This window comes from Canis lupus, chromosome 36 (genome assembly GCF_011100685.1).
Source record: "Canis lupus familiaris isolate Mischka breed German Shepherd chromosome 36, alternate assembly UU_Cfam_GSD_1.0, whole genome shotgun sequence".
NCBI classification, from domain to species: domain Eukaryota; kingdom Metazoa; phylum Chordata; class Mammalia; order Carnivora; family Canidae; genus Canis; species Canis lupus.
In genome coordinates, this window is record NC_049257.1 from 11,079,852 (window position 1) to 11,098,494 (window position 18,643).

Consider the following 18,643-nt stretch of genomic DNA (forward strand, 5'->3'; position numbering starts at 1 on the left):
ACAATGGGTCGTTTGACTCTCATAATTTGTTGTGACATTTTGTTGCACTCACATAAGTACTTTTTAAAGGCAATGGAACTAAACAAGTGCTATGTTTGCTTGCTGCATTTAATAATACTGGTTAAATTCAGCACTTAACCAATATCATGGGTATATGTTAAGGTTATGCCCTTCTGTAATTATTTGAATTTTTGATTTCCAGCTTACATACTAATCCCAAACTAAGTGGTCAGATGTCCCTTCTTTCTTTTGAGCTGTGTCTAGCTCAGGCTCTTTCAATCTCAAAGATGAAGACAGAAATTATATCTAACCTGCAACTTCCTTGCTTCCCAGTCCCAAATGTGATAACAAAAAGAAAGAGAGATTTTTCACTCTCCTTATCATCCCTCCAAAACTTTCCCTTCCTATTCCTGAGAAGAAGAGTACTGAGTACCACTTTTTACAATATTGGAACATGGTTCTCTGTGGTCCAATTGAATGTCCTTGGTTCTTGAGAAATCTGCCTTTCCTAAGGATGCTGGGAGTGATGGAATGGGGAAATAAAGCTTAAGGGTATGGTTTTTAACTGTTCTCGTTGCAATATCTTATTATAAAAATGTACTTTTTAAACATGGGTTTCCATCTTGTATTACTTTGTGTCTTGGAGTCTCTCCCTCATGAATTACTTTGCATCTTGTTTGAAGTGAACCATTTTAAAATTTATATCCTGTCCTACTTTTATTTCAAGAACTTTACTTAAAATATCTTTTTTTTCTCTTACCCTGCTCAGATATGCATGAACATTTTATGCATTTCACACTCTTTAAGATAGAGAAAATAATATGCTAATTTGAATAGTGGTAAAAATCAGAGTCAGAATAGAGATTTTATTCTCAGAGAGTGGACATTGCAATATCTTCATATGGCTATCAGTTACCTGCATTGTTAATATAAGTCATGCAAAAGATGTGGATTCGTAACACAAGGCAGTAGAACATGAATTTGGGAGTACTCTCAGTGGGATGAAACGAGCGTAGTGGATATTTGCTCCTTGAGGGCAGGTAACGTATTCTACTCCCTTTTGTATCATCTACTCCACTCAAGGAGTCAAGCATATACATACCACTTACACAACATGTACTTAGATGAGTAGATTGAAATTAATGATAAATACTTATGACACATCTGGTACTCTACTTAATTTTATGAGAAATCACACAGGGGATGGCAAAAGAAGAGATTTTGGCCAGGTTTTCAGTACTGAGTTATGTCACTCTAGGGCTGGTATGCGGACACCCCAAAGGAAGGAAGAGCCCAGGAAGGGAGCTGCTGAAGAGCAGACTAGAAATGAGACAAGTGGTCCTCCAATTTGAGTATGCAGAGTGCTAGGCACTGCCTCCTGGGAGTTTCTGATTCAGTAGATCTGAAGTGGGGCCCAAGAATTTGCGTTTCTCACAATCCCCCCCCCTCCCCGCAAGGTGATGCTGATGCTGCTAATCCAAGTAGCCCACTTAAAAACTACAGAATTAGACCTTGGAGAGCTGGCTCAGCTGAAGGACCGGGGCAGACTGCTTGCTGTGTGATCTGCACAGAGAAGGGTGGGGCGATTTCAGAGACATCTGAGGGCAGTATCTAGAATAGTTTTAAGTCTTGCTTCCTCTCAGTCAACAGGACTGATGGCTACACTCTGGCAGGAAAACGAGAGAGTGGTTTCACGAACTCAAATGAGAGTTAAAATCAGCTGACATAAATGAGATGGAAGTTAACCTAATTTAGCAATGTAAGACCATGTGCATATATATATACATATATATATTTAAGCTAATTTATATATAGGTAATTCCCCAAAATATCCTTACACTGCAAGGAAAGTTTATGCTCTTTAGCTGACTATGCATACGTCAAGGTAAATGGGGAAGGTGAAGAAAGGGCAGCCCAAGGAGAGAGGAAAGCCCATTCATCCTAAAGAAAGCATTTAGGAGAAACCACTCCCACCCATCCCTCTTCCCACTCAACACCATCTCTCAGGTAAATAGCCTTAGGAGGTTTCTGAAACCGTGGCAAGGGCTTCAGTAACCAGGTGTCCTGGGAACACATCTCATCTTATTGCAGTACTGAAATGGAAACACCCTAAAATTTAGAACTGATTTCATAGGCTTTGTTGTGTTCGGCTAATTAGGTTCTTGCATTTTTAAAACTCAGACTATGAAGTTTTTGCATACTTATCTGTGTTTCTTTCAGAGGAATTTTGTATAAGGCAAGAAACATTTAGGACTTTGAGGAAATATTGGCATTTTTTTCGTTACAGAATTTCATGGGTTCAGGTGGATTTTCCCAATTTGCCAACAACAACAACAAAAAAGAATAGAGACATTACACTAAAATGAACTGCATCTTTTTAAAAAGCACATTTTGGTAACCAAATAGTTGCTCGTATTTAATTTAATTTAGTTTTTGTTAATTTGAAAATATTTTTAAAAAAACTGCTTAGTGATCTTTTCAAGGAAAGGCTCAGCTCATATATTAAACACACACACACACACACACACACACACACATAAAAAACGACTCTGGAGACCTTGGCTACACATCTAGCGGTCAAATATTTCAATGCTTCGTTGCTCCCGTTCCTGTTACAGGTACATGTGACAGCGCCGCAGCTATGAGTGGAATTTTAAAGAGGAAGTTTGAAGAAGTTGACGGCTCCTCACCCTGCTCCTCTGTGCGGGAATCAGATGATGAAGTTTCCAGCAGTGAAAGTGCTGACAGTGGGGACAGTGTCAATCCATCCACTTCTAATCATTTTCCCCGTGAGTACTGAAACCATACCAGAAGCTGGTTGTCATCTAATGTGGCAGTGAAAATAAATGTCATCTTGATCATTTTTTTAAACCTTTATTACTAGTTCTGTTTTGTTTTTGTAATTGATATAAAAACAAAACATGATTAAGTAAAAATGAAACATCTTTGAGGCATCAGTAGATTTATTTGGACTGCTTTTGGCAATGGATTATTTGATGGTGTTAACCGACTGACTCAATGAAAAAATAGTATTTTATTATTAATAATTTTTAAAGGAAGAATCCTACTGAGAGTAGATGGGGATAGACAAGTCTAGGCACAAAAATGTATCCTCTCATAGCTGAAAACATATTGGGGGGAAGAGGAAGAAAATGGATGTATTTGGGAGTAGAAGGTCAAGGTTATGATGAGAAAGAGCTTGCCAACCATGCATGAATTGACGAGGAAGCTGAGAAACTCTTCCAAGTATGCAAGTGCATGCAGTTGATACTTCTTTCTGCTCATTCTTTTATCCTTTATCCTCAAGAATAATATTTAAAGCCCACAAAGATAAAAAAGAGATGTATGCCTTCTCATTGATTCCTTTTTCTGCCACACTCTAATGGTAGCCTTTCCTGTCAAGAAAGGTATTATGAGTTTTGCAGGACTGATGAGAAAAATTCTTAAAGTAATACAATCCACAAGCTAAAAGAAGTAGATTAGTAATAGCTAAAAGATCTTAAATTTATGTTTCCCACAAGAAGATTTTACTATATCTTAATACCATAGTAGATAACGAGTCTACGTTTCTCCATTTTTCAATTAAGTGGCTGATTTTATTAATATATGATTCTGTAACATAGGATTGATTTTGGAAATGTGACCACCCAGAAAACCAAAAGAATTAGCAATAGTTTTAAAGGGTAATAAGGATCTCAATAAAACTGATGAGTATGAAACAAACATACTAAAATCAGAAGCATTCCTTTAAACAGGCAAAACTAATAGAAAATATAATGAAAGGGCAATTACAATGATCATAGCAGATAAAGAAAACATAAAATATTCAGGGACATGGTTATTGTGTAATGTGGGAGATCTACAAATACATTTATATATGTCATGATGATATGAGGTGAGCTTGTGTTTTTGATTTAAAAGAAGATACATGTGTACCTATTTGGTCTTATATGAAGAGTGATAATAGCAACAACATGATCATCTGATGGAGTTTCATGAGAATCAACAGAGCAAGTGAGATGAAACATGAAACATGAAATAACTTTGAAATACACATGAAACAACTTTGTAAAATGCTAAGTACTAAGAACATGTTATATTGAAAATTATGATCATAGCTAACATTTATTACATAAATGCTCCAAAAGCTTTATATACATTATACCTACTCTTTTTATCAGTTCTGGAGGTACTATTACCTTCAGTTTAAGAGGAAATACCTGAGGCTCAGAGAGGCTAAGCTCCTTGCCCAAGATCACACACGATTTGAGCCTAGATACATATCTATATGTGTGTGTTTCACTTCATAGTCTTTGCTTTTTTCCATTACCTCATGCTGCTCCTTACGTGTATAATATTGGACATATCTCTAAAGTGTTTAATGTGAATTATAAAAGAATTAGATGAATTAGTAAAGAGATAAGTTATGTTTCTGGATATAAAAATAATTATTAAAGCTTTCCACATTAATCTATACATATAAGCATAATGTCAATAAAGTTCTCAGCTGCGTTTTCTTAGAAGGCAATAGAATGACAAAAATCTATTTGGGAAAATAAGCTAATGAGAATGTAGGTTTATTTTTAAAAAGAAGCTATAAAGGTTGAAAAGTCATTCTAGACCTCAAATCATAATAGAAAATGATATAATTTATCTTTTTTGATACTGTGCTAGATCTGGGAAAATATAGAAAAATCTCAACATGTTATATATGTTTAATATATAAGAATAGAGCACTACAGAGCAATGACAAAGGAAAAAGTATTTAATAAATAACCATTTATTAAAGAGTTTGAGAAAGAAGTAATTTAGATACACATCTCACAACATAAGCCAAAATACATTCCAGATGGATTAAATAATTTTTTTAATCAAATTATGGGGATATCGCTTATTTGTCTTTGGTAGAATCATTATCTGAGCTTTGAAGTAACAAAGTCACATTGCAAAATATTTATGATATATTAAATATATTATTTATTATATTTAATTTAATAAAAAACATGAATTCTTAGATAACCCCCAAAGACGATCCACACAATAGGAAATATGATTAGCAAACATTTTAAAGCATTTAACAATAATAATAACAATGCAGATTAAAATAATACTAATGGGCTTCCATTAGTATGAAGTCACAGAAATTTCATCTCTGAAATTAGCGCTCTTCTCTCCAATAAAAACTACTAATACCTGAGTGTCGGTGAAAGTCACAGTATAAATCACATGTACGTACATTGTGACTAATGACAGTGAAATTTACAAAGCACTTGGTTAATACAAGAGCCACAATATTATTCATAAATCTGTACTTCAGATAGTTTACCTAAAGGATGAAACATCGAAAACAAGGAAAAAACTGCAGAAGTGAAAATGTTGGTGATTAGTGGTAGTACCAAAAATGGGGGTTAAAAAAATGGGGGTTGTTGGTGGGGAAGAGAAAGATAAGTTTAGGAGCAGGGAAATGCTCCATTAAGTTATAGTGACTTACACAATTGATTTTCATGATAGTTCTGAAGACCTTATGACAATTATGTAAAATGTTCATGAGATAATGTTAAGGAAAAACGAATATAAAATTTTACCTATACCATCAGGGAAAACCGATGTATGTGTAAAGGCGAGGAATGGTATAACCGCCTAAGCACTGATAATGATTTGATTTTTCTGAGGTATTAAAAAAAAGATGGATGAATTTCTATACTTATTAATTTTCATCTCTATTGATATTTTATGTCTCCCACAACAACAAAAAAAAAGCTTTAAATTTAAACTAAAATGATGACTTTGGTTCAAATTGTGTTTATGTATGTGGACAGCAGTTTGAAATGGCATAATCAGCTAAATCATGCAATACTGCAGCTAACTAGTAAAAACTTTTATAAGTTATGTCTAACAAAATGATTTTTCTTATTAAAGAAAATAGACATATTTTATGATGTCCAACAAGTCATCAAAATGTGAGTGCCTGCCTCTTGATCTTGGGTTGTGAGTTTAAGCCCCACATTGGGTATAGAGATTGCTTAAAAATAAAATCTTAAAAAAATTAAAATACATATTAAAAATAAAGAAGTTCTCAAAATCTGTCAGCTCATCATTTATTAGCAGTGGTAGTTGGCAATGTGTTAGTTTACTAAATTGCTGATTTAACTGTATTAAATGAAATCTGACAGATTTTTCATAATTTTTAGAGATAATTAAATGATTAATTTAATTTAAAAGTACCCTTTTCAATAAATAGTCTGCTTAGTTCACTGTATTCATGTTATGGAGAGGGAGAAAAAATGGGAGGGAAAAGCACAGAATCAAGAGATAAAAATTCTACCTAGAATATTTTTTTGTGTGAAAGACCTGAGGATGTTAACTGATGTGAGAAGAGTAGTTGAAAGGGTTTCTTGTTTCTAGAAATGCATTTCAGATTATTCACTTGTTCAAAAATGTATGTACAGGTTTTTAGAAAATGTTTGGGGTTTTTTTCATCTTGATTAAAGTATGTACTTAGCCGCAGTGGTCTTATCTGCATGTGAATCTATGGATATAAATTTTTAGGAATGTTATTATTGGTGAATTCTGTTTCTTTAGAATTTATCTCTACTTTCAAAAAAAAAAAAAAAAACCTGTCTTAGAGTAAAGGATTTTTGATGACTTATCAAATTTGTGTAGCATTAGGAAACCAAATTTAGTTTCACATTGAGATTTTTTTAAACGTGGTTATTTAAATCTCACCCATCATGAGCTCATCTTTCAAATTAAAAATATCCCACGTTCTCAGTGCTTTATAGGCATAGACATATTGTGTAGCATAACATTTTGTTGTCATTACAGATACAGGCATTGATAAGATTGTTTGGTACGTGTCAGCAGCTGTGGTAGTAAAAAATTCCATGCTATTCTAAGCTTTCTGTAAGGATACTCCATTTGCAGCGCATCACATTGTGAGAGCTTCAAAATATAAATCAATAAGGGAATTATGCCTTTTTTCCACGGACTTCTGAGTTTTGCTAGGCAACTAGCATGCTTACCAACGATCAACCAAGGTCATATCTTGTACTTCCCTTGAGATAGAAGCATCTGGATTCTGTATTGCTGTGGAACGCTTTGTTTCATCAAATCCCTGTGGTTCTATAGCCAATCAGCCTGTACTGGAGCACTGTCGAAAGGAAAGCTGCAGTGAAGCTACTAGAGAGGAAGGATTTTTTTCCTGCCCTCTCAAGGTTCTTGGCGCTTCACACAAGTAATGAGAAGCTGTGTGATGAAACATCCCCCCAAAAGCAACACATTATTTTTCCTGAAACAGTGTTTCTACAAATAAGTGTAGAGAATTCAGGAAGTAAAAATATCAAGAGGTAAAAGGATAGTTCTAAACTGCACGTGGAAGCAGGTAGTAGATGTCTTATATAAAGAGGGATACTATTTTCTAATGGACAAATCACTTTCACATTCTTGGGTTCATTTGATATCCCAAAATTGTTGTGTGACTAGAAGCTATTATTGTAACCATTTTTTAAAAGTAGAAATTACCATTCAGAGATGTATTCTTAATTTACCCGAAGGCTAAGATTGTGTTTCCCTCCCTCCGTCTTTCTTTTCTTTATTTCCCTCCCTTTCCTCTCTGAGCCCCACACAGGGCAAAAATATGCTACCATGTGCAACCGAGTCAGACTGTTTCTCCAATGTCATTTCCCTCCCACTGACTGCACATTTCTTAATGGGATTAGAGATCAAGAATCCACAGAAAACAGATTTTGCCACGAAACTTTGTACTGGAAGTTTGACTAAAACATACCTATTCTCTTACACAAGCAGTTAAAATGCACTGAAGATTTAGATTCAGTTCCAACGAATAGAGTGTATCTTATATTCCAGGTTCTGAGGTCGGTGCTTTCAGATGTGACAAAATGATAGAATACAAGTGGTAAATACAACTTAAATACACGGGGGCAGGTCATGTCTACCCAGCACTGTGGTTTACTTTGGGAACTTCCTATGCCAAAAATAAACGTAGCAATCTACCTCTGAACCTTTGATTTTTCAAACCATGGAGGAATGTTCAAGCAGGAACCCAACACAGGAGTTTTAAGGGAAGTCTTTGATTAAGCAGGAGGTGGGGTCACATGACCCCCAAAATCTCTTTTCAGTTCTGTGATAATATGATTCTAAGAATGAGGATCAAAAAGTATCTTAAGTTAGATCTGAGACCAAGTAAGAAGAGGTAAGCAGCGTAAGTCAAAAAAATGTACAATTAAGAGATTTCCAGATCGTCTGCATCCCCTGCGTTGAAGACCAGTTAGGATGGCCCTTGTCAGATCAGACCTGGAACCGGTTGCAGATGTACTTATACTAGGTCAGTGTCCCTATCTGAACACCAGACATGGCCAGTTGAATCTTCAGGTATTTAATTGGTTGGGGAAATGGGAATATGGGATATAATTTGGAGTGGAGGATGATAGATACGAGTCAGTGGTCCATTTAGAAAATACTCATTTGAATGCCCCGTAAAGTCCAATTCCAATGCAATGGAATTGTTTTCAGATCATTTCATCTGAGAGATCTGAGAGAGCTGGTATGATGAATCAGAGATGGTTAACCATTGCTGCCTCCTCTGGCCTTACTGAGACCATCCTTCGGGCTGAAATGTCTTCTCTGCCTCCCAGTGTCTATGAAGTTCTGCATCTGCTTTAAGATTCACATCAAATATTTCTTTCTCCATGAAAACTTTACCAAGTCTCTCATTTTACTCTGCTCTTTACCTGAATCTTTTGGTATTTTGCCAACATTCACAAATTTTGACTGTGGTTTTGTGTCTTCTTTCCATCCCAGGATTTCCCCCCAAACCATCATGTCAGTAGCCACGTGAGGGCTCACTGAACCATTAGCCTCATGTTTCCCTGACCACCTCTATTCTGAAGTCTTTATTTCTATCCTATTTATGTCCTTTACCTCCACTCCATTCAATTGCTCATGTGCACAGCCTTACCCAGCGTATTGTTACAAACTGCAACAGCTCTACCACCAAAATATCACATTCCAGTATTCCTAACTCAGACCACAACTCCTTTTCCTTCCATGTCCTTCCTCCCCGACCACTTTTTTTACCTCATTTTGTTTTCCCCACCTCTTGTTTTTACCTATCTTCCTACCTTTTACCATGTGCTCCATTATTTCTGGGGTTTTTTGGGTTTTGTTTTTTAATTTGGAGGCCAGGGCTTTTAATCATTTTCTTCCTATATTCTTCACTCCATATTCCCTTTTTATTCAAATATCTAAAAACTTGAAAGAAGTTTTAAAGAAAATGGAAAAAAAAAAAAAAAAACCACTGCGCATTTCAGACTCAGCTGCTCAGGACTGCCTCACTGCCATCCTGCTAGGTGCCCCCAGTCGGCTTTCTCTCCCACTTCACAGCGCAGAGTGTGTCAGACTCGTGTCACTCCACCTGCTACCTCATCCTCAGCAGACCTTTCCTTCTCATCATTGTAGACCCTGCCTTCAATAACTGTCCTTCTCCCTTTAAGCAGGGCACTCAAAATGAGTTTTGAAGGAATGAGTATAAGCTCATCAAAGGCAGGAAATAGGTCTTTGTATGCCCAGCTTCTAGTAAACACTTAATAAATATTTCCATAAATGGCTGAATGAATGGATGCTTATTAAACACGTGCTGTTTGCCATTCACTGCACAAGTAGTAGGAGCTAGAAATATAAAAGTCAATGAGACATGATTCAGCTTCCGTAGAAACTCACAGCCTAATAGCACTAAAGCACGTATCCACCACTGCCCAAATTCTGTTTCACAAGGTAGTTATTGGTGCACACACCTTATCTTTTCTGGAGATTTACAGAGCTTACGCTTGTGTTCTTCTCAGTGCTGACTGGTGCAAGTTCAATTACTGTTAAAGGCTTGATAAATAACAGTTAGCTTTGTAAAGAGTGGCTTTTTTTTTTTTTTTTTTTTTTTAGTACAACTAAACCATACAGAGGAAAAAAAATAATGCATTTATTGTAGGACTTTATAAGGGCATGGGCATTAGTGGAAATAAATACCAATTTACAAGCTAACTCTGTAATTTATGATTTTGATGGGTGTCATTGTGATATATCAGGATCTTGATTTAGCAGTTATTATATCCAAATACATGTAATGGTGAACCGTGTTTTATATAGGGTCTGACTGTAATTATGTATTCCTAACATGTACCTTTCTGGTTTCATTTGCTTATATATAGCTTTCCCAGGCAGAAACATCACTGTTTAATTGGATGCCATGCAGCTCTTTATGCAGTAGCTGTATAACACACTTGAGGGAGTCCGAGTTGCTTTCACCTTCACCATCCTTTGATTCGGCTAAGAAAAAAAAAGGCATTACCAAGTCAGATCACTAACATTATATAAATACAGTTCCTTTAGTTGTTGTTTGATTTGGTTTAAATTCAGCATCAAGACCTCAGATTTAGCCTTAATAAATGGTAACGTCAGACTTAGCTCTTTATTCCAGATGATCAAAAATTCTGTTATTGTTTCCTTCTTTGCTTTTCCTCCCCCAGTCATGTGTCCTATAAATATGCCTCTGATCTGTCCACTTACCTCCATTTGTGTTGCCACCCAAGGACATCTGACTTTTGTCTCTCTCCTGGACTCCTGTAGGAGCCTTCCAGCTGTTTTCTGCTTCCTCTCGTGTGGGAGCCTCAGTGTTATCTCTCTGCAGGAGTACATTGGCTCTCATCACTTCCCTGCTTGAATCCTTAAGTTGCTTTCGGATGTTCTCATTACTGAGGCCTCCAAAACCCTATCCAGCCCCATGATTGAGCCCATGCATTCCTCCCCAACTTCCCTTCTCAATCTTCCCTTCATCTCTAAAATTCAGTCACACTGATTATGAGTCAGGTTTTTATTTTTTATTTTTTTTAAGATTTATCCATTTATTCATGAGAGACATGAGAGAGTGAGAGAGAGAGAGAGAGAGATAGGCAGAGGGAGAAGCAGGGCCCGCAGGAAGCCCAATGTGGGATTCGATCCAGGATCCCAGGATCACGCCCTGAGCTGAAGGCAGACGCTCAACCGCTGAGCCACGCAAGAGTCCCGAGTCAGTTTGTTTTTTAATGTTTTTATTTAGATTCTAATTAGTTAACATACAGTGTAATATTAGTTTTAAGTGTAACCTAACAAACCCTTCTTGCCCTAAGGTCCTGCCTGGGACAGTCTTTGCATGACTGTCGCTTTATACTTCAGGTTCAGCTTAAATATCAGCTCTTTCTTGGAGCTGTCCCTGATCACCCATCCAAGGAAGGCAGGCCCAAAGTTCTCATCTCTTAGAGATGTATATTTCATCTCTTAGAGATTAAATTTTACAGTGAAAAATGCTATCTTGGAGTTACTTTTAAATAACCCAGAAAAAAAAAAAAAAGAAGAGTGAGAGAGAGAAAATGAGATTGAAAAAATATATATATTACTCTATATTTTTATATAATTAACATTTTACATAATACATTTTAAAAGCATGTAGGTCCAACTTATCCTTAAATTCCTGTGAAAGGGTCAAGGGCTTAAAAAATGACCAAGTAAAATTTTGAAAAAGAAATAAGGAAAAAGGAAAGCATGCTGACCTTTAGAGATTTCAATACCTCAAATGCTACAATAGTTAAAACACATAAAATTAGCTCAGACTGCACATGGAATAAATAGAGAGCTTAGAAACAAACCCACATTTAAATGGCAGTTTGGTATGTGACGGAGGACACTGAAGATGAGTTGGAAAAGGAGAGATTGTTCTAATAAATGACCTTTTAACAACTGGCCAGTCACATTAAAAAAAGATAAAATTAGTGGGGCATCTGTCTGCGTGGCTCAGTCTGTCGAGCATCTGACTCTTGATTTTGGCTCAGGTCATGATCTCAGGGTTGTGAGATCCAGCCCCTCTTCAGGCTCTTTGCTCAGAGGGGAGCTTGCTGAAGATTCTCTCTCTCCCTCCCCCTCTGTCCTTTCCCCCCCAGCTCTTGAGCACATGTGCTCTCTCTCTCTCTAAAAGAAAGAGATAAAATTAGATCCGTACCTCATACCATACATGAAAATTAATCCCCAATGAACCAAAAACCAAAAAGTAAAAAAACAAACTATACTATAAAAGCTGTAGAAAAAGATGAGCTGCAGACTGGAAAAATATTTGCAATTCACTAATTGATAAGAAATTAGTATTTGAATATAAAAGGAACTCCTACAAAAATAAAGAAGAGCCAATGCAATAAAAAAAAAGAGAACATGAATAGATAAGACACAGAAAAAAGAACTAATACAATTCTGAACAGATGTTCAGTTCTGTTAATAATAAGGGAAATTAAAATTGAAAGAAGACACCATATTACATGTATCAAATCATCAGATTTTAATGTTTCACAATATCACATATTGACAAGCATGTGTTGATGCAGGAACTCCCACAATGCCAGTGTGAGTGTCAGATAGTTCAATCACCTAGCAAACCCCATAATGAAAGTTAAAAGAAAGATTAACTGTGCATCAGTATAGGATTGGATAACTGTAGTTTGCTCCTATAATCATAAATTGAATAACATATTGAACTGAATAGCCAAGTTTACATGTACGTACTGTTAAGTGACATATGCAAATTGCAAAACTCTATGTGATACACTTAAGTAATGAAAACACACACAACAATACTATATTTTATAGAAGTAAAAATACGTATAGGAAGGAATGATACACAGCAATGTAAGGATCGGTACCTGTGAGATGAAGAGTGTAAGAATGGGTGGTAGGTGCTTACCTATACTTCCTCGCTTTTGTCTATATTTTAAATTAGCAATCTGAAGTAAATATGGTAAAATACTAACATCCATAAATATGGATAGTAAGGGATGCCTGGTGGCCCAGCAGTTGAGCATCAGCCTTGGGCTCAGGGCGTGATCCCACGGTTCTGGAATCGAGTCCCGTATCAGGCTCCTTGCATGGGGCCTGCTTCTCCCTCTATGTCTCTGCCTCTCTCTGTGTGTTTCTCATGAATACATAAATAAAATCTTTTTTTAAAAATATGGATCGTAAGTACATATTTTTTCTGGAAGTTTGGAATATTTTATCATTTTTAACAAGTTCTACATACCTTTTGCTAGAGATCAAAGTCTATAGATTATCCCACCATTCACTTTCTCAGCATCCTTTTTTTCCCTTCACAGTACATAGCACAATTTGAACTATTCTATAGTGTATTTGTTTTGGTTTGGTTCTTTGAGAGTCAAGGAGAGACAGAGAGAGAGCACGCACACATTCACGTGAGAGCACGAGCAAGCAAGCACAAGTAGGGGGTGGGGGTGCATAGGAAAAGAGAGAATCCCAAGGAGGTTCCATGCTCAGCATGAAGCTCAAATCTTGTGATTCTGAGATCATGACCTGAGCCAAAATCAGGAGTCAGATGCTCAACCAACTGAACCACGCAGGTGCCTAAGTATATTTGTTTATACTTGTATATTTTTATATATTTGTTTATATTTGTGTGCCTGTTTTGCTTAGCATTGTATTCCTAATAGGAAAAGGCTGAAGAGCCCTGTAGCACATTAGAAACTTCCAGGCCAAATGAGGTCAGTAAGTAGAACTAAATTTAATATATTCATTGAGAGTCTTCATCTTGTCCACAGTGATAGCCAAGTGATATTGCCAAATGTTTCCCCGAAATCCCTTCACACACATCCATTGCCTAAATCCTAAAATGTAGAGAGCTGTATCCTCCCCAGGTGTTAGGCTCTAGGATGTACAGTGACATTTAGAAAAATTATTGTTAGAAATTGCTTCTTGTGCTTATAAAATGCACTATCCACTGTTACGCTATATATACAGCTAGTCCCACATGACCTTTCCCCTCTTGTGATGTTAAGGTAGGATATTGTTTCTTTAGTTGATCTTCAGCGAGGGAGTTGCTTGTGTTTGGGAGCCATTGTGAGAGAAAAATGTTTAGGTTTGCTGTGATTTTTCTTTCCCTAATGCATCAGTTGAATTTGTGAAAATGAGACTCTATTGCAAATTTCTTCAGTTTGTTATAATTGGAAAATCCACAACCAAGGAGCCACAAGATCCCCAATATAGTCTTAGTTCTGTTATAAGCAGCTCTGACTGTAGTTAAATCATTTAACCTGCTTCTTCATTTGAAAAATGCGAGAATAGATTGGTTTTCAAGGTATGGTAATTTGCATGAGTTTCAGGTAATCCTTCTTCCCTCTGAATATAATATGCTACTGAAAACCCTTTATGCTTGAGTTATTTATATCGTATTTGAGGATATCTTTCAATGTTTATGCTTGTGTACAGTTGGAATATCTATATACAAGTCCAACAGATTATTCCATTTGGTGATTTTACCTTGTGATTTCCACATAAATAAGTGAAAATCACGTGAATTATTTTAATTGATTTGCTTTAGGATGTCTTGATTAAGTAGATAAAATACTCAAAGCATAGTATATTAGAACTATAAAAAAAGACAGTTTAATAATATAGGACTGAGTAAAAATAAATTATGATATATGTTGGTCTGTTGGCAGAGAACTATTGGAGAAATAAGTAGAATATTCAGATACTTAAATGATTTTTAAAAATTATTTTCAGGGCTATCCTTAGCTAAAATGTGTAAGTAAACACTCTGGAACATCTCATTACCACAAAGGAATATTCTAACTGAAAATTTCTAAAGAAAGTCACAAAAGAATGAAGGATTCGCAGAAATTTTTTATCTGGTACATTTTTTAAGTTCATGGTCATTTGATATCATAAAATGTTATTTATAACTGAATTTCTGCGTTCGTCTCATCTATGTGCTAATTGTGTTTTAATATTGGTGAGGTCAACCCTGCTTGTGAACAGATTGTGCAGGCGGTTAGACAGTATATTTTAAGAGGCATTTCTGTCCTGAAATATCTTCTACCACATGACTGAAAGTTTCATCATGAATGTAATCCCTTTGGGATGACTATTAAAATCTACATATACGTGGCCTATCTAGTATTCTAAAATACGATGTCTGGACTGAAATCGCCTAGATTCTCATCAAAGATTTTCAACTCAGAGGCAAATAATGTGATATCTCTAATATTTGGCTTCCTCATCTTTGAATGCCGATAGAAAAAAAATACTACCTACATTGTAAGTTTGATGGTAGCTTAAATGAGTGAATAAAGGCAAATTGCTTTATACTGTACTTGCTATTTAGTAAAGGTCCAAACAGTATTAGCTGTGCTGATGGTGATTCCAATGAGGGACAACTCAAATTTTATTAATAGTTATTCTAGAAAACAGCCTATATGGACAGTATGTCACCAAAGGAAAGAGACATATTTCAGTTATGTTTTTGATAGAGTGGGAGAGAAGTCTGGAAAGATCTAGGTAACGGATGTAAATCCTGGATCTTCAGATCCAAGGAAGTGATATAACTGTGAGAAAGCAGCCAGGTGTATGACAAGAGGGCATGGTGGCCCTTGACTATATCTTCCTAAAGGCTTTATATTTAATAATAGTAATAATAATGATAAACCTATCTAATCCAGGGAAATTCTTCTTAAAGCTATTTTCAGTTTACTATCGTACCTGTTTGCTATTCCTAGTCTAGGCAGTGGAGCATTACTTAGAAGACATCACAATATTCAATCCTGGCTGCTGCAGAAGGAAGAATTTCCAGCATATACTTATCATTCTTGCCAGCATTAGTCCTAAAAAATTCTGGGGATTAAGAATAATAATCATAGCAGTAATAACTAGCATTTATTGAATTTTCATTAAATGTCCAGTGCTAGGAACTGCACTCACATTGGTCTCTTACTTAATTAGCTCAACGTATGAAGCATCTGATGCTGATTTTAAGTAGGTGCCCAGAATCACAAAGCTAATAAGCTTGTGATCTTTGCATCATTCTGACTCTGAATCCTGTATGTTATACTATTGTTTTCTTTTTTTTATACTATTGTTTTCTGTAATTAATGTTGAAAACAGCATTATCAATCTTTCTCATGCTAGCATCACTTTTCAGACTTCTGAAAACATCTCCTGACAGTTTCCAATTTAGAAAATATAGTAAAGTCTACTGCTAATTACTCCAATAGCACACAGATTCCATTTTAAATGAGAGAAGCTCGATAAAGAGTGCATGGATTGAGTTCAAAGCTCCATTTGCTTGCTAATTCTCTCACGCATACAACTTTTTGCACTGATCATAAACCTTGTATTCAAATGCTGTGGTTGATAGAACTTGGCCCTGTTAGATTTTTTTGAGGCTGAATTGGTCTCTTTCTGAGCAGTGTTTTCTTTCCCAAGAAAAAAACGCAGGGAGGAAGAGATGCTGACATTGTTATGACTGAGAGAGTAAGTCTGGGCATTGTGGTACCTCCCAGCCAAGCCCCCTTCCCTGTGGGAAGTGTTTCAGGGCTGCAGAGAGGGGGCATTTTGGCAGCTGCCCCCCCACTTTGATTGACCACATCAGGCTTTAAAAACATCTATGGGTTCATTAGCATCAGCCATTTGCGGAGCTCTTCTGTAGACCATCTTAATGGAAACACGTGAGAGCTTTTATGAGTGTACTCCAAGATAGGATTTATGGGAAATAGTCACAGCAAGTGTTTGATGTCTTTTGGACTTAGGCTCCTAAACTCTAGGCACCATCAGGACATCAATAAAGCATGACTTTTGTGTAAATATCAGGAGAGAAATAAGTGTTGGCGCAGTTATTTCTGGAAATTTTTCTATAACAGTTATCAAGGACAATTTACTAGAACAAATGGATAGTAACTTTAGACTTAAAAGTCAAGCAGAGGGAAGAAAGGAGGGAGGGAGACAGAGGGGGGAGGGAAGATAATGAGGTCAATTGGACTGAAGATGTGTACTTATATACTCAGAATATGGGATTAGGGAAGAGAAAGGCATTTGAACAGGAAAACCATTGCAGGATGGAGGGCTGTGCTTGCTCAAGCACCTGGCACACTTAGCAAACACATGGGTGGTAAATAAACATATGCATTATAATACCAGTTGTTACTGTTCCAGTTAGCATCTCTCAAAGTTTCCAGTTAAGAGACAAAATCTATTGCTACCTCCTGAGAAAGGTGGGCTTCTTTTGAAATGGTAAAAAAAAAAATGTGAGGTTTTAAAAAATATTTGCTACTACACTTTACATGCATTAACACATGCAGTTGTTACAGCAATCCTAGGAATAGCGTATTACTTTTAATCCTAATCATACAGATGATAAAACGGGAGTTCAGAGAAGGTTAGTGACTTTTCCAGAGTCCTACTGTTATTAGTAAGGGGTAGAACCAGATTCAAGCCCTGGCCAGCCTCACTGTGGTGTTTGACCTCTTCAATGTACGCCTTATGGAAGCCTCAAAGGACCTGCTCAATGAAAACTTCTCTTTATCTTTGATATGCAGTTCTTAATCTAGGCTTAGTCTAGGCTTTGTAGAAATCTTTCTACTTTCTATGTAGAAAATGAAATCACTGTCAAATGACTTCATTTAAAAAGTCTTTGTTACGCAGCTTTGATTTGTATTGCCTAAAAAGTAAAGACATCTATAATTCAATATATTTGCTCTTACCTTTAACTCTTTTTTTATAATGTTCACCTTCATATTGTCTAGGAAATGTTTATAAAACCACAAGATGCTTGCCAAAGTGTTAAATGCCATTTGCACTTCTTACAAACATTATTTTTGTTGTTTTTCTTGGCAATCAATTTGTTCTCTAATATTCACAATTATATTTTGTATACAGCAGCATTATTAATTACCTTAGAATTGCTGAATAATAGAACTATGCATATGTAAAGGAGAGTGAGAATGCTATATGACTTGGATTCATTTTTTTCAAAGTTTTAAGGATATATGAGTAAGAATATCAGTTATAACCATCAAAACAGTGAAATTCCAGAAAGATTGTCTTTCATAGATCAAATAGCTCTTTAGTTTTTGTCTTTATGCTTATTTTGTACTTTGAATCATTCCCACAAAAAATGATATTAACATAAAATTATATTAACTGAATTTTTCAGCTATGGTGTGGGTATTTGCATCATGGAGATTGGCAGACAACACACATCAGAATCATGAATTTATTGCTTTATAGATAGTGTAGACTTAAGAAAGCAATGAGAAAATGTGAATACAAATTAAAATTATGTAATTTCTGTAGCTTTTACATTGTACATAGCATAAAAAGATGAAAAGTCTTTTAATAGTCAAAAGTTATCCTATCTAACAAAGAAGTCATTCATGTCATCAATGGATGAGTTGTCTCAACATGTCTTCAATGCTTTATTGTCTCATTTACTTAAATGAAAATGTCAACCAGTATTTATATCTAAACAACCTTTATCTGTCGGTTGCAACTAGAGGTTGGTGATGGATACATAAATTAAGCAAAAATCAATGGACAGTTGATTCCATGAGAACCAATTGATTAAATGGAATTACAATAAAGAGAATTTATATTTTATTATTATTTGTAAATCAAGGGTTACGCTTCTTTATATAAGTAAAATTTATAATAAATATATGCATTTTTTGTGGGGAGCCAGCTGTTAAATATTTACCAGAACACCACTGGGTTCACTCTATGATTATATTTAAACTCACCAGTTTTTTTTACATTTTTCTGCACTTCTCTT

General features: G+C 35.8%; 1 protein-coding gene across 3 annotated transcripts in view; it reads left to right on the plus strand.

The window, feature by feature from the left end:
* Nucleotides 1-18,643, plus strand: part of CSRNP3 (cysteine and serine rich nuclear protein 3) — a 189,327-nt gene that overhangs the window by 114,503 nt on the left and 56,181 nt on the right. For all 3 annotated transcript variants that reach the window (XM_038584502.1, XM_038584503.1, XM_038584504.1), the window contains one exon: nucleotides 2,619-2,789. In XM_038584502.1, coding sequence (XP_038440430.1) covers nucleotides 2,619-2,789 — 171 coding nt within the window. The remainder of the gene's footprint in view (nucleotides 1-2,618; nucleotides 2,790-18,643) is intronic.